The 25,813-nt window shown below is 49.0% G+C and overlaps 1 protein-coding gene across 13 annotated transcripts in view; it reads right to left on the bottom strand.

Moving 5' to 3' along the window:
* Positions 1-13,729: 13,729 nt before the first annotated feature.
* Positions 13,730-25,813, bottom strand: part of NAV2 (neuron navigator 2) — a 712,574-nt gene continuing 700,490 nt past the window's right edge. For all 13 annotated transcript variants that reach the window (XM_082747350.1, XM_082747353.1, XM_082747358.1 and 10 more), the window contains 2 exons: positions 20,071-20,274; positions 13,730-17,243 (listed from right to left, as the gene is read on the bottom strand). In XM_082747350.1, coding sequence (XP_082603476.1) covers positions 17,118-17,243; positions 20,071-20,274 — 330 coding nt within the window. In that variant the 3' untranslated portion in view covers positions 13,730-17,117. The remainder of the gene's footprint in view (positions 17,244-20,070; positions 20,275-25,813) is intronic.

The following is a 25,813-nucleotide window of genomic DNA, read 5'->3' as shown; positions in this document are numbered from 1 at the left end:
TCTTTGTCATTCTTAGCAAAAAGTTTCATGTCGGCTAACAGCATTCTCAAGTCAGAAGGAGTTCTTTTTACTGGGATAGATGATTCAGTAGGGCAAAGGTTTGTCTTCCAAGAAAACTCGCCTTTTCGAGCTGTAGCAATGAGGGGAAATGACCAGGAATGAACAATCATCATTGACAAGGCCTTGGACAGACTGATTTACAGAGGCCTGTTTTATGCACAAGTATTTGAGAAAGTTGGTTCTCAAACAAAGTCCTAAGTTTTCCTTGTCCCAATAATTAAAACCCCTCACCTCAGTTCAGAGCTTTAGAATCTTACCTCACATCATCTCATCTGACTTTTACAACAATCCTATGAGATACCCAGAGCAGGATTCATTTTTCCAATGGTTGACTGATGTCCCCAAGTTGGCATAGCCTGTAAATACAAGGGTGGTACGTGAACCAAGGTTTCTGAACCATCAGGACCCTTTCCTTTCACAGGTATTTATTTATTGTGTGCCTCCTCTGTGTCTAGATCTCTGGTTGTTCCTGAGGATAGAGCCGTACCTGAAATAAACACAGATCTTGGTCTCAGAGAGCTTTCAGCCCCGCAGAAGAGCAAGAGAATAACCAAGTCAGTGAACAGATGCATGTGTCATTACAGATTGTGATAAAGACCATCGGGGAAATAGAGGGAAAGCTAACCAGACAAAAGTCTCTTTAAGAAGGTGACATTTTGGCAGAGACCTGAAGGAACTACTGAGGCATGTACTGTGGAAAGAATGATCCAGACTTCTTGGGACAGAGGTTGTAAAGGGCATGACACAGGTGGAAAATGCTTGCAAGGAACTCAGAAGCAGGACGTGGGTAAAGAGAAGGAAAGCATGAACCAGAACAGAGTTGGGGAGATGGGCAAAGAGGGAATCCTTCAGACCTCTAGGGGTTCCGTAAGGGGCTTAAATTTCATTCTACTCACATCAGGAAAGTACAGAAGGGGTTTACGTTTGGATTGACATGACTAGATGTGGGTTTCTAAACATTGTCCTGAACACTAGGTGAAGAACAGATTGAAGACTGATCTTGTTCTGTCTGTCGGGGTATAGGCAAGAGTGGAAGCAGAATGATCAATTCGCATTAGCTGGGGTTATGGTGGCCTGGACCAGGGGGGTGCAGGGAGGGTGGAGAGAGGTTGACAGCTAAAAGGAGAATCAACAGATTGTAGGAGTGGATTAAATGAGGAGCGGGGAGCTGGAGGAATGCATTGTTCAGTAAAAAACCCAGCCACAGACCATACATGGATTCATTTATGAAAAAGAGAAGAACACATTTGTTAATTAAAGATTCTAAAGGGTGTATCACCTGAGTTGGTAATTTGGGTATAACAGAGAGAAAATCTCAAAGACCACAGTTTACAGAAATATCCGTATTTCTCTTCCATGTACAAGTATGGCACTGGAATCCTGGCTCCAAGCTCATCAGCATCTCAGGCCTTCTGGATCTTTTGGTTTTCCTAATACCCAGATCCCACTCTGGGGTCTGTGACATTGTGATTTATAATATAAGAAATACGCATTTGGTTTCTGGTGCAGAACTCCTAAAATCCTTGGAATTTCCTAAGTGATTAGGATAGTAAAGGCCATCACCATAAGGTGACTTTTGTTTTGTTTGGTTTGGTTGGTTTTTAAAGATTTTATTTTTATTTATTTGACAGAGAGAGAGATCACAAGTAGGCAGAGAGGCAGGCAGACAGGGAAGGGGAAGCAGGTTCCCTGCTGAGCAGGGAGCCCAATGTGGGGCTCGATCCCAGGACCCTAAGATCATGACCTGAGCCGAAGGCAGAGGTTCAACCCACTGAGCCACCCAGGTGCCCCAGTGAGGTGACTCTTGGAAAGCACCTAAGGATGGGGGCTGGTTGCCCAGGGAGCCCATGATGTGCTTAGAGGTTTGGAACTTTCAGTCCCACCCCCACCTCTGGGGAGGGGTGGGAGGTCAGAGAGTGAGTTCAATTTCCAATGGTGTAATCTGTTGTGTTTATATAATGAAGCCTCCATAAACCCCCCAGAAGGATGGGGTTTGGAGAGTTCCTGGGATGGTGATTCGGAGGGAGAGGTGAACTCAGAGAGAGCACCCCACGTGTACCTCTTCCGCCTGGCTGTTCCTGAGTTATATCCTTTGATAATACACCGGAAATATAGTAAGTAGACTGGTCTCCTGAGTTCTGTGAGCCGTTCTAACAAATTAATGGAACCCAGGGAGGAGGGGGCTGTGGGAGCCTCCAACTTAGATCCAGTCGATCAGATGCACATGTAACAGCCTGGACCTGTGGTTGTTATCTAAAATAGGCGTGGTCTCATGGGACTGAGCCCTTTACCTGTGGGATCTGGGGCTATCTCCAGGTAGACAGTATCAGAATCGAGCTGAATCGTAGGACACCCAGCTACTGTCACAGATTGCTTGGTGTGGGGAAAACCCTCCCCTCTTAGAGGGTCCCAGGTGGCTGCTCTGACTCTGGCCATCAGACAGCAGAAGGGAGGGGTGCCTGGGTCGCTCAGGTGACCAACTTGGGATTTCAGCTCAGGTCATGATCTCATGGGTGGTGGGACTGAGCCCTGTGTGGGGCTTCGCACCCAGTGTGGAGTCTGCTCGGGATTCTCTCTTCCCTCTCCCTCGGCCCCCTCCCTGCTCTCAAATGCATGTGCTCTCTCTAAAATCTCTAAAATAAATAAATAAACAAATTGTTTATTAAAAAAAAAAAAAGTTGAAGGGAGGAAAGAGAAGGAGAAGGACATGTCCTTTTCCTCAAAGAAGAGTCCGTGCCATTGCACCCACCAATTCCCCTTCTCTACCATGAGCCAGAGCTCAGTCACAGAGCTGCAAGGGAGGGAAGCGTAATCTAACTTCTGGGTGGTTCTAGGACAGAAGATGAAGGGGGGAGTCGACACGGGGGGCAACTCTCATTCTGTGCTGCCCAGAGCTGCTGTCTCCAGTGTCTCTTTTCCAGGAAGCAGGTGGTGGGTGGCGATGGACAGACATTTCATGTTTCCCCTTATGGTTAGGTCTTGCTTCTTTTGTCTACTTGGGGAATGCATTCATGTACTATTTGTGTCCCGCCCCTTTTTTTAAACTAAAGAAGGGCTGAAGAAGGAGAAGGAGCTTGTGCCAACACCAGTAAAGGAGTTGGAAAGGAGACAGCCCTAGAGGTGGGAGGAAAAATACATTGTCAGGGAGGCAATGAGTAGAGCTGTTTCGAGAAGTAGGGGCGTGCCCACACTCCTGAAATTTCTAAAACAGCAAGATGAGAACAGAAACTGCTTGAGTAGATAGAAATCATCGGCAACCCTGAGAGGACCAGTTTTGCTTGACACATGGGAGTGTAAGCCAGATGGAAGTGATTTGAATTAACAGGTGCCCCCAGAAACAGCCACATGTACACGAAACCTTGCTGTTCAATAGAAAACACGTTTCAGCTCAACGGAGAGAAGACGTGTACTTCGGTAAAGCATGTTGGGACGACTGGTTCTCCAAAATTCTGCAAACTTCTGACCCTTTGCATTCTATGCAGAAGTTCATTCCCGGAGAATTGAAAACCTAAACACCTAAATGTGAAATGCAAAATTTTCAAATAATTTAGAAAAATACATCTATGGGAGATGGACAAAGATTTAGTACAAGTGGAATTCGTCGGAAACAACCATGAGTGCCAGACAGGATATATACCCAATTCTTGCCTCCAAAGCAGCAGGAAGGGAAGTGAAGCTGGGGAGAGGGCATGTAGAAGACTTGGATTCTGTCATTTTTCTAAAACCTGGAGAACCTTTGACAGTGTTAACATTGTCTATTCTAAGGGATAACCATAAAGTTTATCATATCATACTATTCTCTGTACTGTGTTTTAATATATAACAACATTCCTCAGTGCTGAAAATTTCGTAGGAGAGGAGGAAGTGGAATAAAGTTATAGGCCAGTGTCTTCGTTTGTTCAGACTGTTGTGACAAAAACACCATCGACTAGGGGGTGTGGGGAGGGGCGGGCTTCCAAACCACAGGAATGTTTTCTCACAGTTCTGGAGGTCCAAGAGGAAGGCACTCATGGTTGTTTCCGACGAATTCCACTTCCGGGTACAGAAACAGCTGTTTTCTCCATGAAGAAGACAGCTTCCTCACTTGGAGGAAGTAGCAAGGGAGGTTTCCAAGACATCGTCAGGGCACTAATCCCATTCAGGAGGGCCTCACCCTCATGACATAATTCCCCACAAAGGCCCCACTTCCAAATAGCATCACACTGGGGGGGTAGTTTTCAACATATGAATTCGGTGGGGGCAGGTGGGGGCAGTCCATAGTCTATGGACATACAGCCTACAGCAGCCAGTTTGGGAGACGAACCATGAGAGACTGTGGAGTCTGAGAAACAAACTGAGAGTTTTGGAGGGGAGGGGAGTGGCAGGTTGGGTGAGCCTGGTGGTGGGTATTAAGGAAGGCACAGATTGCATGGAGCACGGAGTGGGACGCATGAACAACGAATCTTGGAACAGTGAAAAAATAAAATGAAAATAAAATAAAATAAAAATAGAACAGCATAATCCAGCATAGAACAGACTAGAAAATCTCCATGTAAATCCCACGAGTAATGTTTTATGCATTGTTTGTTTCAAATGCATAACATGTGTGTTGGTGTGTGACTACGTGTGCCCAGGCTCATGTGTGTGACAGCCTGTGCTTACGTGGCGTGAGTGTGTGTGCACAGAGCTGCTTCCTAAAATGTATTTCTTAGGATCATGGTCAAAGGAATCTGAAAGCCATGGTGGGCAAGCGTACACAAGTTTTCAAGCTGGTGGGCTATGAAAGGAAGCAGAGCAATGGAAAGTAGCTGGATGTTATGGGTGGTTCAACAGGGGAGGTTTTTGATTTTTTTTTTTTTTCCCTTCTGTATCTTAAGTCTGTAGATTTTGGATCATGTTCGTGGGCTGATGGAAGGGAAGTGAACAGAGAAGCAGAGTTTGGGAATCAGGCTGGGGTGCTGGGTGGAAGTGAGCGCACGAGTGGGAGATGCTGGGCACTGATTACACACACAGGGGAGTGTGTGTGTGTGTGTGTGTGTGTGTGCATGGGGGAAGGCATTCCTGTGCTGAGAGTCTGTGTGATGTGACAAGGCAGCTGAGCAGAGCAGGCTGGCCAATGGACCGCAGGACAAAGCTCTGGCAGCAGGTGCTTCTGGGGTTCAGGAAAGACAAAGGGGTGATAGTGATCTAGGAGATGAGACTTCTCCAGAGTCATGGGGTGGACCCAGGGATAGACGCTGAAAGGGGCAAGGAGCCAAAGGGGCACTGGGGAAACGGGATTCCCTGCAGAGAGGACGTGGGGAGAAAGGGGAAGAGTTCTGGGAAAGGGGAACAGAGGAGAGACAGGCACAGACCTTTAAATTCTAGTCTGGAGTGGAAAGTGGGATACCAAGTTGACACCTTCTTACTGAAGGTCAAGTTACAGGTAGACAGAGTAATAACGTCTAAAGGCCTCTGTTTACTAGGTACTAGTCTATAAATCATACAGTTATTTCCTAACTTATTCATCATAACAACCTTATACGGCAGCTTTTACTTAATGAACTTATTTTACATTTACAGATAGTGAAACTGAGACACAAAGTGTTAAGAAATTTGCTGGAATGGGACGCCTGGGTGGCTTCATCAGGTAAAAGGCTGCCTTCAGCTCAGGTCGTGTTCTCAGGGTCCTGGGCTCGAGTCCTGCATTGGGCTCCCTGCTCAGCGGGGAGCCCACTTCTCCCTCGCACTCTGCTGCTCCCTTTGCTTGTGCTCTCTTTCCCACCCCTCTCTCTCTCTCTGTCAAATAAATAAATAAATAATCTTAAAAAAAAAGAAAAGAAAAGAAAAGAAAAAAAAAACTTGCTGGAGGTCACAAAACCAGCAGGTGGTAAAGCAGAGCTTCAAATCCTGCCCCAGAGGCCATGTCTTAACCATTACTAGTCCATACCAAGCTCCCACGGTAGGCTGCTCTATGGTAGACAGTGCATAGTTATTCCAGACGTGACTGGTCCACAAAAGGGAAAGCATGATTTGGAAAATAGCATCTTTGTCTTACAGTGCCTCAAACGTTTGCTATTTGGTCTGAATTATATACCCACAAGTCATTTTTGAGTATGTGCTGTGTGCTAGGCATGCTACTGAAATTGGTTAAGGCATTGCCCATAAAACCTCTAGTAAACACACTTGTATTGACTGACTGAGAAGAGTAGCAAAACTTCTTTGACCCTGGACTAACTTTTAAGTTAAAATGTATCATCACCGAGACAATACGTTATATGTGAAGACAGATCTTGGTTCACACTTTATCTCTGTCATTTATTGCTGTGTGTACCTTGGCTAAGATGCTCATTTTTGTTTGAGAACTTAGTGTTTCCATAATTAAAATGGCAGAACACTGATAGGGGCCCAAGAAAGAAGAGAAAAAAAGATGAGCTTGCTTAATTGGCTTGAAATGACTCTATTTTGATTTACCAAATTGCATTGAATAAGATCACACATTTCTGCTGAAATAAGAAATGAATACAGACCAACAAGTCACCAAGCGACTCACAAAGGATGGAAAGGCCTGTGGTTGAGCACCTCGGTTCTTCACCCGGGGACGACGCCTGGAACTTGAGTTCTCTGGCATGGTGTCCACGCTCTGTAGGTAGATTATTACATACTAATAACTATTTTGTATTTTCTTACTACTTTGCATCATTGACCTCCCTCATATTTTAAGGTTGCTTATCATTGGGAAAAGAAGGAGTTTTCTTCTTAAATTCTTTCCGGTTGTCTGCATGGCCATGGAGCTGTAATGGCCCTACTACCACTTAGAGCTGCCCCAAGGGGCGTCCCTCATTTCTCGGCCCACCACCACTTAAAACTGTTGGACTCCTCTTCTCAGCAACATGCCACCATGGCTCCATGGCCCTGAGGGAGGAGTGAATGTGGACCATCTTTCTGTGACTGCTTTGTCCATAGGTACCATCCCCACCATGCTTTCTGAAGGGCGGAGTCATGAAAGAAGGGGGCCTCCAGCTGTCCACCAAACACGACGACGCTCCCCTAGCCCACAGGAGAAGCAGCTGTACTCGTTAGGAGCCCTTTTGGATGCAAATCTCACTCACAGTGGCTGAAAGGGTAGGAACATTTATTATTTCCCTACAAGAAAATCAGACATAGGTGTCCTAGGGTTGAGTCAACATCACCATCAAGGCCCATCTTCTGGGTATCCTCCTACTCAAACTCCTTCAGCATGTTGGCTTCTGAGGTGCTTTTTTCTAAATTGAAAAATAGTTGACATATCAGTTTCAGGGTACAACATCGTGACCCATCAACGGTACACATATTGCAATGCTTATCACAGTAAGTGTGGCTACTATCTGTCACCACACAAAGTGATGACAATATTAACTATATACCTTAAGCTGTACTTTTTCATCCCCATGACTTATTTATTCTATAACTTATTTCGTAACTGGAAATTTGTACCTTTTAATCCCCTTCCTCTATTTCACCCACCCCCCACCCACCTCCACTTTGACCACCACTCCCCCAGAATTCTGTTTCTACTTTGTTGTAGTGATTTTGTTTTTCAGGTTCCATATATGAGTGAAATCATGAACTATTTGTCTTTCTCTGACTGACTTATTCCACTTAGCATAAGACGCTTGAGGTCCATCCACGTAGTCATGAATGGCAAGATCTCATTCTTTTTATGGCTCAGAATATTCCATGGTATGTGTGTTTCACATTTTCTTTATCCATTCATCTATTAATGGACACTTCGGTTGCTTCTGTATCTTCGCTATTGTAAACAATGCCACAATAAACGTAGGGGTGCATAGGCTTTTCCAAATTAAAATACCCACCTGGGATGGAGTCCCACATCAGACTTCCTGCTCAGCAGGGAGTCTGCTTCTCCCTCTGCCTGCTGCTCCTCCTGCTTGTGCTCTCTCTTGCTCTGACAAATAGATATATAAAATCTTAAAAAAAAAAAAGGAAAGAAAGAAAAGAAAGGGAGAAGGAAGGAAGAAAAGAAGAAAGAAAATATCCAGAAGGGTAATAACTAGGTTATATGGTACTTCACGTGCTAGTTTTTTCCTCTACTGTTTTCCACAGTGGTTGTACCAATTTAGGTTTCCACCAAGAGTGTACAAGGGTTCCTTTTCCTCCACAATCTCACCAACACTTGTTACTTCTTACCTTTTTGGTACTAGCCATTCTGACTGGTGTGAGTAATGTCTCATTGTGGTTTTAATATGCATTTCTCTGATAATTAGTGATGTCGAGCATCTTTTCATGTATCTGTTGGCCGTCTGAATGGTCTTCTTTTGGAAGAATGCCTTTTCAGGTCCTCTCCCTATTTTTCTAAGCAGATTATTTATGGTTTTTTTGTTGTATAAATTCTTTATATATTTTGGATTCTAACCCCTGATCAGATATATCGTTTGCAAATCAAGATCTAGCTGCTAAGCGTGAATTTCATTGTACAATAATATCATTGCTTCCATGCCCTTTCCGTGGAGAAAGGATTTTGCTAAGAAAGGCAAGTCCAGCCAGATGAAGGACTGGCATTGCTTTGGCTTTGCTGCCCCCTCGTGGCCAATTTGAGGTATAATAGACTGCCTATAACCAGCCCGCAATGCGGGAGCTGGGAGAGGTCCTTGGTCCCAAGCACATCCTGATTGACCAGCACTCAGGGGAAGGCACAGTCTGTTTCTACTGCATTCTCTCTGCTAGTGGTGAACATCCACTTTAGGAAACCACTGAGCTAGTCCAATTCTTTCATTAGACTAATGGGAAAACCATTGCCCCGAGAGGGGGATGGATCTCTAAGGAAGACAGCTAGGGGAGGAGCCAGTAACTCAGGTCTCTAGACCCCAACACTCTTTCCACTGTGTCCTGCCCAAAGCAAGCCTGCCAGGCAAACTAACCTCCAGAGACCACCTGGGCTCACCTGCCAACCAGGGAGGGGATCCCTGGTTGGACCCTGATAATGGCGCATTCAATGTTTTAAAAAAGCAGCCTGTTCCTTGTTTGTGACCTTAGTTCATTTCCACTCGTCTGGAGCCCAGGCCCACCTCTCTGCGTCCTCCCCTTTTGGACTAGTTCCATCCTCTGAGGTCCCACTGCTCCAGCCTCCGTCCCAGAGGAGCTTATGGGGTTAAAGAAGTCGGCGCTGGCAGGACAAGGAAAATCGGGGAAGTGTTTCATGGCATCAGCTCACTCTGCACACTGCCCCTCCCTGAGTCCTGCAAGCCCGGTGTGGTTAGGCCCCCTTCACTCCAGGGGGGTTGAGACCTAGGAACAGCCTTAACCTGTTCACGCTCACATATCAGTTCGTGTCAAGGTGGGTGAAAACCGTGCCCTTGATTAATGGACTGAGAAGCCAACTTCGGGGAACTCAAACCAGGAGCTAGTGGTGGGAGCAGGGGGCCGGGTGGGCAGCCTGGCTACCGTTTGCTTTCTGAAAACCTTATTATGAAGAATAGCGTTCACAGAAGGAAATGCACAAAAAGCAAAGACAGCTCCATGACCTATGTCAGCCAAGTCAGGAGATAGGAGGATGACAGCGTCCCAAGGCCCTTTCCCCTTCCTGACCACCACCCTTGCTCTCTCTACAGTTCCTCATCGATGCAGGCATGCAGCCCCGAATGGTAGTGTGCACTTTGTAGAAACGGAATCTTATTTCAGCATCCTTTTGGGTCTGGCTGCATTCAACTCAATATCTACTCATTCAACTCAACATTCAACTCAATATCTACTCACAAATATGTTCCCTACAGTAGGACACTGACCTACTACAATTTTGTTCGTCCTTTTGTCAGTGGATGTGTGGGTTGTTCCCAGGTTTTGTTAGAATGAACACTAGAACTGCTGTGAACAATTGTGTACTTATTTCTTGGCATATGTATGTATTTGTGTGTGTGTGTGTGTGTGTGTGTGTGTGTATTTCTCTTGGGTGTATGAGTATAGTGATGGAGCTGTCTCTACCATTTTGGGCTGACCAAATTGAGCTGTCATAACTAAGTCCCACAGATTGGGTGGCTTAAAACAACAGAGAGGTATTCTCTGACAGTTTTAGAAGCTAGAAGCCTAAAAGACCTGCTAAGGAGTCAGCAGGTCTATGCTCCCTTTGAGACTCAAGGGAGGATCTTGCCTCTTCCCAGCTTCTGGGGGAAGCAAGGAACACCTGTGATTCATGCTTGTTAGAGCTTCCAGCTCGGCCACTATGATCTCCGCCTCTGTTTTCACACGTTCTTCCCTCGTATCTACACACCGTCTTCTTATAAGGACCAGCCGTATTGCACGAAGGGCTCACCCTACTCCAGGATGACCTCATCTGGATTAAGATGCCATTTCTACACAGGGTCATATGTGGAGGTTCAGGGGGTGAGGACTTCCACATGTCCTTCTAGGGGGACACCACTCAATCCATAATAACAACTAAGAATAGAATTGCTGAGCGGTCCTATCAGATCCTGAGAAAGGGTGTGAGTGTAGATAGCTAATTGGTGCTGTGGGGTCAGGAAGCAGGACTGAGGGCGGCACTGGGACCAGGGTGAGCCAAGTGAGGGGCCGGGAGCACATGATGTGAGGCGGACTCACTCTCAAGGGTGTGCCCTCGCTGCTCGTCCTCGTGCAGCTCTGAGAGAAGGAGTAGATGAAGGTCACCAGGAAGGGAGAAAGCCAGTGAAGAGCTCCTTGATTGGCACTATGGGCCACTAGACCCAGTCTCACCGGGAGCCTCTAGAGAGCCCTGGAGACTGTGCCTCCCACTCATCCCATGGAGGCTGGGAATGCCGGGCGTCCTTCCACTGACTGCTTTTTTGCCGTGGGTCATCCCTAGGCCACTGAATCCCCTGCGCGCTGCTGTGAAACTTCTGTGGCACTGGAGAATGGTCTCGGGCAGGGAAGCAGGGACACATGGGGGCTTGCACTGGAATACTGTCAGCATGCCAGGTGTTTGCCACACCTTGTGCCTTGCAGTGCTCAGACCGGTCATTTGGTGCATCGAGTCTATTATGTTACTGAAAGTCCAAGGCAGCTGCTGGTCAAATTTCCAAAGAAAAGACTCTGAATGGGAGGGTTACTGGAACAAGCTAGCCTCCTTGCTATAGTCGGCCCCAGGGCCATCACCGATCCTCAGCATCCTTTGCTCAGTCCTGCATTCTGTGATACCCTCAGCCAGCACTTCGTTCCTGGAGGCTCTGAGCAACTGTCTACCTTGGCCTTGTCGGGCTGTGGTGGCAGCAAAGGCCCATTCGCAGTTATCACCAGGCCCCTGGAAATGACCGGGAGATATCCCGAGAGTTCCCCAAGTCCAGACACTCTTGCTCCTGCTCTCATGGAACAGGCTAGCTCCCCATCATAATCAGGGTCAGTGACCCTGCCAGCGTCTGAAGTCCCAAGTGATCTCACTGCAGATGTAGTTTTAAAGGCAGTGGTAAAAGTGCTAGAAGAAGAGAAGTACCCCTCCTCCTGCCTTCTTGCCCAGATGCACAGGGACAGGCACTTCTAATTTTGCAGAACCTAAAGTTGTAGGGCAGGAATCAAGAAATTCCCCAGGTGGGTTGCTGGAGGGAGCCATTCCTACTTCCCCTCCTCAGTTCCCAGACTTATGCATTCTAGTTGTTGGGCACCCAGCAACAAATAGTGGCCAGTGGTTGAACATGAACCATTTCCTGGAAAGCAGTGCTCCAACACAGAACGGCTTTCTCAAGCTGGTGCCTTGAGTCTTTAAGAGGACAGGTCAGCCTCCGCTTGACCAGTAGGAACGAGTGGATCCCGTTGTCACGTGTCCTCGGTCAAGTTCCCTTCTCCAGGAAATAGGTCCTTTGGTCTGAGATGCTACAGTTCTCTGCAGTAAAGCAAGCATTTGCTGGGTTTATTTGGGGAATGTCTAGTCTATCTTGAACTGTTGTCGGTTCCTGTTCTTTGTCTTAATGACTATGGCAGTTAAGTCTCAGTATCTGCTAGAGAAATCTCAGTTTCCTTCCCCATTGGCTATGTTTCACCATTTGCATTTCTAAATACATTCAAAATCATCTCGTCAATGCCATAAACTGTGTTGGACTTTCAAGTGGGATTGCGTCAAATCTATAGTCCGTTTTGGAAAAACTGACACCTTCACAACACTGATTCTTCTAATTCACAAACACAATATTTATCTCCACATGTGTTTGGGTCTTCCTCAATCTCTCTCCACAAGGTTTTACACGTTTCTGTGTGGGAGGCTTGCCCATCTTGTATTTCATTTATTCCTAGGTATTAGATATTTTTGATGCTTTTAAACTGGTACCTTTGAAATTCTTAAACCCGGGCTGCATAAAGATGTTGACTATTTTTTATTTTTTTCAAGTAGCTTCTACCTCCTCTGTGGGACTTGAACTCACAACCTGGAGATCAAGAGTTGCATGCTCTACCGACTGAGCCAGCCAGACGCCCCTGTTCAGTTAATTCTCATGTATTGATTTTGTATCCAGCTGATGTATTCAACTCACTATTTATAATAATGTCTGCGAATTCTTTCAGATTATCTTAAGTACATAATGTTATCTGTGAATAAAAAGGGTAATTTTCCAACCTAAGGAGACTGTAGCAGAAAGGGTGTGGGTTTTAGAAGTGGATACTGTGGTTTGAAGTCATCATGCCCTTCACCTATGCTGATCCTATATCCTCGAGAACATGAGAACAAGACTGTGTAGCAATGGGTAGAACAGATACTCAACATGGGAAATCTTAGGAATTCAGGGTATCTAGTTGCCGAACCATTGCACCAGCTCCCCTTCGTTCTTTCTGACCGGCAGGAAAAACCGCCTCTATAGAACATCTGGATTCTCTCTCCCTCGGCTTGGGCCATTGTGGTGCCTGATAGACGCTGAGCCGCTCACATCACTGGCCGCGGAGTCAGCCGTGGAGGGTCTATTTCACAGAGAACCCACAGGCCTCGCTTCAAGCCTTTAAAGTTTTTGTTGTTGCTGTTCAAAGTGAAGGCTGAGAGGTGATCTCATCTGCCACGGTCTGTGCCCTGCGATGGCTGCCAGCTGCTCGGTGGAACCGGGCCCCTAAGGTCAGAAGCAGCCCAGCAAGGCAGGCTTTGGATTTGGAAGACGGGGCTGGAACTCCCAACTCCCAGCCTTCTTAGCTGACGGGATCCTTGGCAAGTGGTTTTCTCTGCTCCTGTTTCCTTCACTTGTAAAATGGAAGTAGGAATATTTATCTCCTCAGGGTCCTTTTGTGGATTATACTGGAGTGTTTGGGAAAACAATTTGGCTATTAATAGGTATTCAATACATTAAAAAACAAAACAAAACAAAAACTTTGCCTGTGCCAAGAAGTCCGTTGGCGGTCTGCCCGGACACCGATGGGGCTTGCTGCTGCCAGCGCGGCGGACACACATCACCAGCATGCCCCGGGGAGGAGGTTACAAATCAAGACCCTCGGGCCACACCCTGGACCTTTCCACCAGAATCTGCATTCCCACAGGATCGCCAAGGACTCATCAAGTTTCAGAGGAGTCCCAAGGTTTGTGTTTCCAATAAGCCCCACACAAGGAGCAGAAAGTTAGAGGAGAAACTGTCGACGACTTTGCAACGAAGGTAGGTCTGCTAGAGTTACGGGCTCTCCCTGCTGTCTATCCTTCTCCAGAACGGCTGCTGTTGCCATGCAGTCGAACTCCGACGAGGACTTGCTCGAGCACAGAAAAGCCAAACCACTAATCTGAATAAATAAGCATCAATTTTATTGAATCATGAATAATTTAAGACTGGTACAATCATCGGCTTTATTCTCTATGACGTGGGGGCGTGATCTCCAGTAGATCATTGGCAAATCCAAAAACCTCATGACAAATGAAAATTAAATAGGGAGAGGCCGGGAGGGAAAGAGGAAGGAAACATACCGTACACAAAATACTCAATTCCTAGTTTTCTCTTTAAAAATGGCTAGAAAAAATTCATCAAAATGCAGCACTTTAATCGATTATTTACAATTTCTATGTTACAATGAAAAAATGTACATCTTATAGGACATATTTCATCAACTGCTCCACTGGAAACAACTAGATTAAAACAGCAAACCTTCCATTTAATATCCACGAAGTTGGATTCTTTTCCTTTTGAAGTAGATTCGCCATGATCAAATTCGAGTCCACAGAATTTCGAAGTTGAAGCATCGACAGTGAAATAAAAAATGTCCCCAAGACACAACAAAGGTCTAGGCAAGTCTCATTCCTTGTCCCACCCCTCCCCCACCCCCAAACTTAAATTAAAAGATATTCCCATCTCATTTATGGCCTGTAGAATTCTTGGCAGTTTGGGAAGAAGACTTTTGGCTTCCATTGGTAACTCAACATAAATGTTGCATAGAATTTCATACATTTCAAAATTAGCCTAACTGTAGAAAAAGGCAAACTGGAAGCATTTCGGACAGAGCCCTAAATGAGTACAAAGTCACTTTGTCAAAGGTGAGTGACACTAAAGTAAAACATGACCAAAATTAGAAATGTGCATATCAGACAACCCTGCTTCCCGAAACTTTAGGAAGGACACGGAGTTGTGAATCCCACAAGGGCTACCCTACTTGAAATCACCGGTCATTAGCCAGGTAGCACCAGGGACAGAGGTCTCGGTTCTGAACCTGGACCCAGCGGGAAGGGAAGTCTGTAGTAGAGGGGAGAAGACAGAGAAGGTGAGAAAAAAGGAGGAGGGTTTCAAACAATATTAGCAGGTGTCTACTCACAAGGTGACTGGGAAAACTGCCCCCAAGGAGAAGTCCATTTTATCTCCTCCCAAATTCACAGTATGAGCGTGTAAGGTCATCGTTGGGAAACAGATTGAGAAGGACCACTCTTCAGGTTTACCAGAAGGCTCAGGGTGTGGCCCGTGGTCACAGGCTAAATTCATGGTTTGAAGTTTTTATGGGAAAAAAAAAAAACAAAAAAACCAAAAAGAACACCAGAACAGAACAAGACACACTCACACACCCGGATGGCTAACGAAGGTTGCGCACAAGAGAGTCTGAGTTTACGCAGATGAGAGCAAGGACAGCACAGAGAGCTTTTCCATTCACTAGCTAAGGGGACACGTTCTCCTTTTCCTCTAAGGAGGAAGAAAGTGGTATCATCCAATGTCATGCGAGCAGTTTCAGGTCAAGTTCTTGTGGTAAGAAAATGAGAAAAAAATGTACAGAGACATACCTTCAGAAATAGAAAGTGTGAAAGGTGGAATAAAAACCCTGATCGTTAAACGGAGACACCCCCACCGGGGCCTGATAGAGATTCTCTTCATAAAGCATAAACTAACAATGTACAGATATACCACTCTCTGTAAAGGAAATACCAATATGTTGAAGACACATCCTAGTAGGGTGTGTATCGGCAATGTCATGTGGACTTGGAACTTTTGCCTTTTCCTGCATCAGACAGATCACTGTCCAGGCAGAGTGTTAGTTGGAGACTGATAAGAATCTTAAAAAAAAAAAAATGCATCTTTTTTTTTTTCCTTTTTTCTTTTACCCATGGTCACACGCATCCACACAGATGAGTCTTTTGGATGAGAAAAGTCACAGCAACTTGAGTCCTCCTAATGAGTGGATGACTTTTTAGCCCTGTTTGCTCTGATGGGGAAAACAAGAAAAAGAATAATGGACCCCAGGCAGGCACAACACTCGTAAATGAACACGGTTAGTACAAAACCAGTAAGGCATCGCTTTGGGAAGGTCAGCACCGAAGAGGTCAGGCAAGACTCGTCTGGACGGAGGCCGGGGCTTCTGGAAGGGAGCGGCCGCCGGCCCCTTGTGGAGTTGCGTCATGTTGGTTCTGAGGAAAGTGCAAGTCTTGTGCGAGGTGACCTCAGCACCCCATCTGAGGTTGGGGCTGGCACGCCTGAGGTGTCGATGTGCGTTCTGAAGCCTCGAGGACAGGAAGAAAAGGCAAGGTCCCGGCTCACCGGCGCGTGGAGGATGGGGTCCTGGTCCTCCTAGAAAGGACACGCCCACCCCCAGCCCCAGCAGGGCCCGGCGAGGTGTAAACCCGTGGGGATGGACAACCAAACAACCAGAACTCAGCAGGACCAAACCGAAACTCAACTCCTGCGGTTCTTTCTTTCACCAAAGTACTGATTCTGACCAAAGGTTGGGGGGGGGGGGCGGGGAGGAAAATCTTCAAAATCAAAGAGTCAGAAGAGGGCGGGGAAACTCAAACCTCATTTGCAAGGGGGTAACCAGTTCAAAACAGACCCATTCTCACCGGCCACAGTGTTTGCAGAAAGAAAAACCTGATTCACGGAGACAGGAGGAGGAGGGCGCAGACACGCGCGCGCTGTCTGCGCCGTGGTCCCATCCGCTCGTGCACATTCCACTCACGCTCGGGACCGACCAGAGGCTGCCGGGTCTGGGAGGTGTGGCTGAATGGGAACAGGCAAAAATACCCCTCGGGGAAGGAGAGCACCATTTAAAAAGCCAAACAAAACAGCAAGCGGGCTTCGCGTTTGCCTAAGGTGTCCCCTCGCCGTGCTCTGCGCTCTGCTGAGTGGGACCGGGCTGCGCCCGTGCTCTTAGCACCAGCTCTCTCCGTGGCCCGCCGCGGGGAAGGCGGGGAGGCAGAGGCGGGCGCCCACGGCAAGACCCAGCCAGGGGGTCGGTGTGGAGGGGCAGCTGTGTTGCCCGCATTTCCAGCTTGGCTCCAGTCTCTCTGCTCTGGGCAGCTCGCAGCACGATGCTGTTGGGTTTCAGAGCTTCCAAGTGGGTTCTTGGTTTGTGTGTGTGTGTGTGTGTGTTTTCTTTATAAACCTTTCCATTTCAACGGTGATGATCCTTTCCCGAGAAGTAACTTCAGTGTCTTAGGGAGGTCACGGCAACAAGGCAAACGATAATGAAAATAAACGATGAGATAGTGCAGGTCTCACTGTGGAAGGCAGCGGTGCCAAGGCGGCTGGCCTGGGAGGCCCGCACCCAAGTCGAGGCTGGAGGACGAGGGGTCTGGGTATCCCTGCGGCTCTCACGCTGCGGCCGGGGGGCTGGCTCAGGAGGGCATCTTCAGGGGGTGCAGGGGATGCGCATGGAGCGGGGCACGGAGGGGAGAGGCAGGCAGGCTCCATGGCTGGCCCCTGTCACAGAGTAGACTCTAGGGACGAGTCAAGGATGTCATCCTGATGGCTGTTGCTGTTCGAGTCGCTGTCGTAGCTCTGGGGGCTGGAGTAGTTGGCCGCCTCCTGCAGCCTCATCAGCATGTTCATCTGGGGAGAGAGGGAGAACATGAGCGGCTTTCGGCCTGGCAGTCATCCGCCTCCGGACTTTTCCAGGCTCCTGCTCTGTCCTCCAGACTCACCCTGGGCTGCAGCCCACAGCAGAGGCCGTGGATGAAAAAACAAAACTGTGAACTTCAGGCCAGGCTTCCAGGTTTCCAATCCTGCCTCTAGCACTTAGGAGCCACATAACCTCGAGTAAGTTACTTCACCTTATTGTGTCTCGGCTTCTTCATTGGCCCCATGAGAACAATCGTACCTGTCCTACCACGTTATGGGTGTGGACTGAGTGAATACAGGCAGAGCACAGAAAACAAAAGAGGAAGTCTTCTACGAATCCAGTATTTATCTTGTATTTCCAAGTGACGCACCTTACTCAAGCACAGCCCTCGGGCAGCGTGGAGATGCCCGTCCAGCCGCCTGGGCACCACTGATAAGTGAGGCACACGGCTCCCCCTTTGGACAGCAACAAGCCCATGCAGATGTCTGGCTCTAGCCAGAGGGCAGCCTGGAGCTGGCAACGCTCCCGCTCATGCTGAGGCCACCATCAGCCACCAGCAGAGCCACAAAGCGCAAAGGTGCCTAAATACTGAGGCAGGAAACTCCAGGCAAGCTGTCTACCATATCTGTGCCCCCAAGTCCTCCTCTGCAGAGCAGAGAGAACAAGAGCACCTGTGTCTCACAGGGTCGAAGGACAGGAGAAGCCTCAGACCCGCCAAACAGGGGTTGGTGCATAGGAAGGTCTCAATAAAGGACATCTGCCATCATCACCATCATTTGTTTAAAAAGTTTAAAGAATGTTCTGAGACCTTCCCTGCCTACAGTCTGTTGGTTATTTGTTTGCCAGTGAAAGGGGAAGTAGGAATGAATTTTATTTACAACTGTAAATTGTGTCTTTTTGATTCTATGTAGCAAGTTAGTTAGAAAGAAGGGTGTCTCTGAGCTAGGGCCAAGATGTGAAGCAGCTGGGCATGAAATCCAGCTGCTTCCCAGTCAGCTGCCTCTCAGGATGCCTCATGGTCTCCTGCCAGGGTGCAGAACCACCATCAGCGGGGCCTGTTGGTGTAGCCACGACTGGGTAAAAGGTGGAGCCAAAGCTCAACAGGCAATCCTGGGCAGCGATTATTCACTCATCAAACAGCCCCAGTGTATTTACAGTGTATATTCTCGAACAAAAAACGAGTCAGTCCTCTTCTCCCAGAGGTCTCAGTCTCATGAGGGAGAGAGAGACCGGTCAGCAAGAGACAGCAGGCCCTGGGCAGGGAGAAATACCAAGTATCTATTTGTTATGTGGGGGTGACTGCCCAGCACAGCTCACTTCTGGGGACCTGGGGTTGGAGGGAGAGTTCTGTGTAATGGTTCCAAGAGCTCCAGGCTTTACCTAAATGCCCTTATGTTTAGTCAGGGACACAAATACTCCTGCGTAAGAGAAGAGGTTCTGGGGACGAGGGAGCCATGTTTTCCTCTAGAGATCTCCTAAATTCTATTTTTTATGTAAGGAAAGAGCTCATGAGCTTGCAGCTACAAAAACATCTCCATGAATCTGGCTGTGGCCATAATTCATGTTGGATGTGGCTGTTCCTTTCTTCTGCAAACACTCCCACTTAAAATATAGTTCCTGCTGAAGAAAAGCTCCCAGGACCACAGCTCCTTCCTGCCAGTCAGAAGGATGTCAGACAACTCACAGCAGCAGTGATGATGATGATGACGGTGATGATATTTATCAAGCAAATCAATTAGTCATCAGGGAAAGAACAACAAGTCAGTTGTCTTTTAATCCTGATGCATCCCTTATGAACGTGTTCTTTCATTAAGTAATGCAAGGGGGGCCTGGGTGGCTCAGTGGGTTAAGCCTCTGCCTTTGGCTCAGGTCATGATTCTCAGTGCCCTGGGATCAAGCCCCGCATCGGGCTCTCTGCTCAGCAGGGAGCCTGCTTCCCCCTCTCTCTCTGCCTGCCTCTCTGCTACTTGTGATCTCTGTCAAATAAAATAAATAAAATCTAAAAAAAAAAAAAAAAACGAACTTAAAAAGAAGTAACGCACGTCCTATTTTCTGCTGTGTTGTTCCTCTTGCCTTAGCTGCCAAGGGAGCTCAAGGGTAAACTGAAGGCATGATAATGGTCACCTAAGTGTGGGAGGCTCTGGGATATGTGCTTCCACCTTCTTTAATAGAGTTTTCGATTTATTAGGTCTAATTTCACAGTTTCACGTAGGCAGAGAACACTGTAATTATAGTGTTAGTGTCCCTGTCCAGGCTCTTCTCAAAGGGCCTTTATTTGTTCTTGTAATGATGGGTATAAGTAAAAAGCTCAGGCAATGTTACCCAGACTTAGCTCAGGTCGCTGGCCCTGGGACCTGTATTCAGGCTGCCCTGTCCCTGGGAGCCCCTCGTGGCCTCAGACCTCTCTGTGCCAATGCTCCTGATCAGTTGGCTCGACCTTCTGCTCCTTAGCAACAGAGAGCTGCCTCTGCTTGGTCACTAGTGGGAGAGATGAATGGGGCAGGACAGCACGTGATAAAGGTGGCACTCTAGTCAGAGGGCAAAGAGTGGGATAGGGGTGTTGAGGCTGGAAAAAAATCACATTCGTAACCTTTTACCTTACACCGGAACAAATGTCAGAGGGTTCAAGGCTGTAGTGAGAAACTGACATCATGAGAGAGCATGTTGGCAAAAGTGTGACTAACCTTGGGGTCGGTCCAGCCTTCCAAAGTGAGACCCTGGCTCGGTCCCGTCTCTGTTCCCAGCATGCCTTGCGTCACAACCAATACACAGTAAGTGCTCAGTAAAAGCTGAGCCGCTCCGGGAGCTAAGACTCACCAGTGGGTCTCCTTCGGCGTCGCTGGGGGGCAACTGCTTGCTCGCAGACCCTTCCCGAGGCATGGAGTAGCCGTCGAAGCCAACATCCTCAGGCCGGAGCTGCAGCAGGGGAGGCCACTCGTGCTGCTGTGGGCTGGCTGCCCAGGGGTAGGTGTCCATCACCCACTTGGCGGGGTCCTCCCAAGGGGCCCGCCTTCCATAGAGCTGGAAACAGGCAAAGAAGGAATAGTCTGGGAGTGGCCCGAGACCTCTTCTGCAGCCCTGGTTTTGCAGCCTTTGGAAACCTCCTTAAGCCCAGCATGATGCCTTTCCCAATGGAGCAACTCCACTTCCAGAATTCTAAGGAAGGAAGCCACCCGAGGTACACACAGCTTGATGTGCTAAGACTGAAGGCAATGTGATATAGGGGTCAAAGGTGCTGGCTTTGGAGTCAGGCTGACCTGGGTCCACATCTTAGCTCTGCCACCGCCTCGCCATGTCCCCCTAAACTCCATGCTTTGTGATTCAATCTGAAAAGCAGCCCCAACTGCGTGATTTGAAGCGTTTGCTAATTTCTGTGGCGTAAATCCTCCTCCTATGACCCATTTCAAACTACCAATATGGAATCATGGAATTTGGAGTCGGAAGGAGGTGCTGAGCATCAGCTCACACAAGCTGGCTCTAGTGTCCCATTGGAGGCGCCCTACTCCCTGAGGATGACCTCCCACAGAGATCAAGGGCCGGGCATCAACACCACAGTGGTGGTCACCAATAGCCCCGGTTGGATAAAACCCCATTTCCTGAAGTAGCTCGGACTCTCAGAGCCCCTCCCGGCAGCGCCGGTCATTTGCAAGCCAGCACTCTGTTAATAGAGGTTAGGCACTGGTATCAGAGTTTTAAGTCTCTCTCTCAACTATTATCCTTCAAAATCATAACAACTGACAGAAAACAACATTTTCACTTAACTTAAGACCTTTTCTTAAGCCTTAACTACTAAATGATAAAATTACTGCCGTGACTTTTACTGGCAATGTCAGGAAATCTATACTGTCTTTCAAGGACAGAAACCCAGGACGCCGCCCCTCCCTGAGCGGGGCTGCCACCAGGCCTCGTCTTCATCTTCTCTCTAAGGTCAGCACAGGCGGCCGCATCTCACAGCTGATGGCGTGTCAGCAACGCTTTACAAATACTGAACCGCCGTGGGACTCCAAGGGGAAGTACGAGTGCCCGAGTGTCCCAGTTGAGGGGACAGACCCAGGGAGGAAAGGCAGCAGAATGGGAATCCAAGTCTGCCGGCCTCCCCACACCCCCGAGTCTGAGACGTGGTAGGTGTGCTCGCCCAGCACGGTGCTGGCTGAGGCTCTGGGAGGCTCCCCCCAGCCCACAGCAGCACAGACCAAAGACTCCTGAACCACCTTGTCTGCCCGGTGGCTCCCTCTGCCCTCCCATGACTTCTACAGGTGAGAGGGGCGGTGAGAGGACCTGCTCACAGAGCAGAGCTGAGCTCTGACTGCCCAGAAGATCACATCGATCCGGGTCCTAGGCTGCCCCAGCTGGAAGGAACTGGGGTCCTCTGGCCTCATTTACCAGATGGGGTTGTCAGGGCCTAAACAGAAGCGCCAACCGTGAAAGGTTATGGAGAGGAGTCAGATTCAAACCCAGGACCTCAGCTTCCTCGTCTGGGCCTTTCTTCCCCTCTCCACCTCTCCTGACGGAGTCTGCCTGGTATCATCAAGGCCACATGACTCAGCCAAAACCAGGCCGGGGAGAGGCACACCACTGTCCACCAGACAAGGATGTGCCAACTTGGCTGAGTCACGGCTGCGAACAGCATCTCTGACCTTTATGTCTGATTTGTCGGGGAAGCCACCCACTCTGCCTGCACAGCACATGGGCTTACCCATCCCCCCAACTGGTGACGGACTCCACCCACGCTCAGGACACGCACACCCTCCTATGACCTCACTGCTTTCTCAGACACCTGCACCCCTCCCGTCTAGCACCCTGACCCTGTCTGTCGCTAAATCTTCCCTCACCTGGGGCAGTGGGGAGTCTCAGGATTCAGCCTGGCGTTCTAGAGGCTGTTCATAGTCTGCGCACGAAGGGACGATGGGAAGGTGTGGGCGTGTGCCCGTGCGTGCATGCCAGGAAGGGAGGGGACACACACACGTTTGGGGGATATTCAGAACTGAAGAAGGCTACTCCTCATCAGAAACATGCCTACGATTTTAGAAGCTTCTCCCACCAGAGGGAGGTTTGGGCCGCCTTTCCCAAGCCAGACCTCACGCGTGAGTGAGCGTCTACGTGGCCCTACTTCTGGAGTCAGTCTGGAGGAGGAGAGGCTCACAGCCGCAGAGAAAGAGGCTGGGATGTGGAGCTCGTCCAGTCCTTAGTTTTCAAATACTTGCTCTTCCCCTGACCTTACCAATGAGTAGCCTGGAGAATCTTCTGGGCTTCACAGAAGCCAGCCAGAGAAAATACTCCTCTAGTCTAAGCTTCTCAGATCACAGAGAACCTGAGACCTACAGACAGGAGACTCGCCCAGGGTCTCAGCGCCGGCTGGGTCATCGGATAAAGACCCCAATGCTCTCCCCTGCCCCACAAGGGAATACGAGTCCTTTGAGTTGCTCTAAAGACCTCAGACACTTCAGCAAATGTTTACGATGACAGCTCCAAAGGGGAACAGAACTGGGAACTGAGTCATCAGACAAATGTACACTAGGCCCATGTGAACATCATCTGCAAGGACAGAAAATATTTTTACAAGCTTCCACACTCGCCACTAGACATGTTCAAGACCCGGTGATGAATGGCTGGGCTGGGACCGTGGCAGGCAGAGGAATGATCATAAAAGCTCCTGGCCCCACGGCAGCAGGGCCCTGAGGCAGCTCCGGGAAGCGGCTGAGACAGCTGGATGGAGAGACAGACAGATGGGACATTCACCTGCCCCTAGGCAGGGAGGCACCTGGCGTGCCCAATGGCTCAGGAGCTGTGGGCTGAGACAATGGCAATGAACTCCTGAGCCTCTGTGAGCCTCTGACTCCACACCAGAGGCCCTGTTTGCCTGCTCTGAACCACAGTACCCCCATGGCCACATGCTCATCTCGTCTGGTCACGTGAGGAGTAACCCCACACAGTGCCCAGCACACAGTCAGCGTGGATTCCGGTAACTTGGGGCGGGGTGAAGGGTGGGGGTCAAATTTTTTTTTAAAAGAGAGGCAACCTTTGGTTACATGAAATCTTATGGAGAAAACTGCCCTATGAAATACAGCACTTTGTTCTCTGAGCCACCGGAAGCTTCTGGGAGTTAGGGGGTCCTCAGGACAGCTTGAAAATCCCAGAAGGAAGGGAGGAGTCGGCCAGACGGTTCCAACACTGGCTCATCATACTCCTCCCACTGAGTGGACTTGGCGAATAGTCAAAAACTCTCGTGAGCCTGTCTCCTCACTTACAAGGTCATCTTCGAGCTGTTAGAACTATAAAAGAGATCATGCACATCAGGCCCCAAGCAGCACCCAGCAAGTAGCAAGCCCTCAGTCAACGTCAGCACCCAGCAAGTAGCAAGCCCTCAGTCAACGTCAGCACCCAGCAAGTAGCAAGCCCTCAGTCAACGTCAGCAGACCTTCCTTCAAAACCAGAGGCCTGAAGAGCACACCAGGTTTCCTCTTGAATCAGCAGATTCTGGTGGTTTTCCTGGGCTCCCCAGGATGATGAGGTCACAGGTCTGGGGCAAGGTGGCTCACTTCCAAGCAGCTTGGTAAAATGCTAACTGTGGCACACTCTTCAAAGATGGTCTTTCAAATGACCTCACAGCATAGGGAAGTCATGATTTCCTTGCTTCACACTAAACTGGTAAGTCCCATGAGATGGTGGCATGTCTCTGTTCCCTGCCCCCGATGGAATGGTCTATAGCCATCCCCAAATCCTTTCAACCTGTTGCCTTCTCACTCCTGGTGGGAAGGAGACACAGTGCTCCTTCACCATGAACCCCAGGAAGGGCAGTTTACACTGTGCCCAGAAGGCCTTTGAAATTCAGGTCTAAAGGAGCAGGGTCCTGGCACGTCCACCCTGGGTGAGGACCAACAGGGAGCCACCTGATGGGTAGTTCAAGGCTGGAGCACTCCTTGTGTCTCCCCACTCCTGGTTTGGGGCTCACTGTGCAAAGGAGGCCGGCCTTTAACCAACAAAGCCCAGGGGTTCTTCCAAGAACGCTCTGAAGTCACTCCCTATCTGTCATCACAAGATAAATTTGGAGCAAAGAAGAAGCAAATGAACAAGTGAAAGGCGAGGCAGAAATAAGAGGAAATGGTGCATTTCCTCCACCTCTAATTCCTCTACTTGTTTTGAGCAGCCTGGGGGTCTTCCAGAGGGGCCGGGCATAGCGCAGCCCCGGGAAGCCACGGAGGGTGAACAGAGGAGAGGGGCTTCCGAAATGCAACAGACTTCAGGAGTCCAGCATGTAAGACAAGCTTCTGCTGGCCCAAGAAAATAGAATGACTGCATAGCCGCTTGGCTTTGTGGCACTAACAGATCATCTGATTAAAGACTAAATTAGGGTCCGGTGACCCAGGCCAGTGAATTTATCTACCCAGGAAGATTCTTACTGCCAAGATCTAAAATCCTCACACCTTTGTTTACGAAAGTCATGAGACACAGGAGAAATGCTGCCATCAGGGAATGGTCTTCACACATGACCAATGAATAATTTGGGGCTGACCAAGGGACCGCCTAACTTCGTGCGGGTCTGCCTTCAGAGTGCTTTTCTGTTTCCGCAGATCCCTGCATTTGCAGGACCTGCGCTTGTTCCATGGAACAGCAGTCACAAGAAGCACGGTCCTTTCCCAGTTCTTGCCGTCCCACACGCCCCTGGAAACCATGGGCACCGCTGCATGGCATGAAGCTGTCCCATATTCCCTGGACTCAGCCACACATACAGCAGTGACACACATAGACTGCAGCCACGAACGGGCTATACCCCACATATGCACGTGGGGGTGCCCCCTCCTATGCCCTCCACAGGCACACAGCAGCCTCCTGGGTCTCCAGGTGCCCAGTGTGGAGGAAACCAAGGAGCCCTTGGGAACTTGATGGGTTCCCGGATTCTTCCGCTGTGCCTGATGCCTGCTCATTACTCAGCGTGGGGGCTGCAAGCCTAGGACCTTCTCCAGGGGCCTCCAGGCTCAGCAGTGACCCTGGGGCAGGCTCCAATCTGATGCTAAGCCTGCAGCATTCAAGGCTGGGCTGCATGAGAAGCAAGCGGTGCTGCCTTCCAGCTGCTGCTCTGTAAGGACTTGCAACCTCATGGGCTCCAGGGTCCTCCTTGGCAGGGGGGCAGGGGGTGGGGGGGGCAAGGTGTCCCAGTGGCAGGTAGTGAGTACTTTGGGGCCGAGGCCTCAGAACCTGGATTTCAAGCTAGAGGCCTGAATTCAAATCTCAGATTCTTCAAGCGTCCCTTTTATGACCTTGGGCAAGTCACTTATTCTCTTTGAGCCTTAATTTTCCTCTCCTGAAAAATGGAGAAAAGAACTAAAAAAAAAAAAATCTCTGCTCAAGTCCCAGGACTAAGGCAGGGCTTGAGTCAAATAGCAGAGGAAAGACTGCTTCCCAAACTGTACGCTTCCCTCTCTTGTGCGCTCGCTACGCTGGGCCCTTTCTGGCCGCGACTGCATTTAAGCCTTGTGGTGACTCCTCGTGGTGGAGGACTGTCACTCTCCCCTTCTGTCTGCAAGGGCACTAGGGCACAGAGAGGCTGCCAGCTTGCCTG

Source organism: Mustela nivalis, assembly GCF_964662115.1.
Source record: "Mustela nivalis genome assembly, chromosome: 9".
Classification (NCBI taxonomy): domain Eukaryota; kingdom Metazoa; phylum Chordata; class Mammalia; order Carnivora; family Mustelidae; genus Mustela; species Mustela nivalis.
This window is presented reverse-complemented; position numbering and strand designations above follow the sequence as displayed.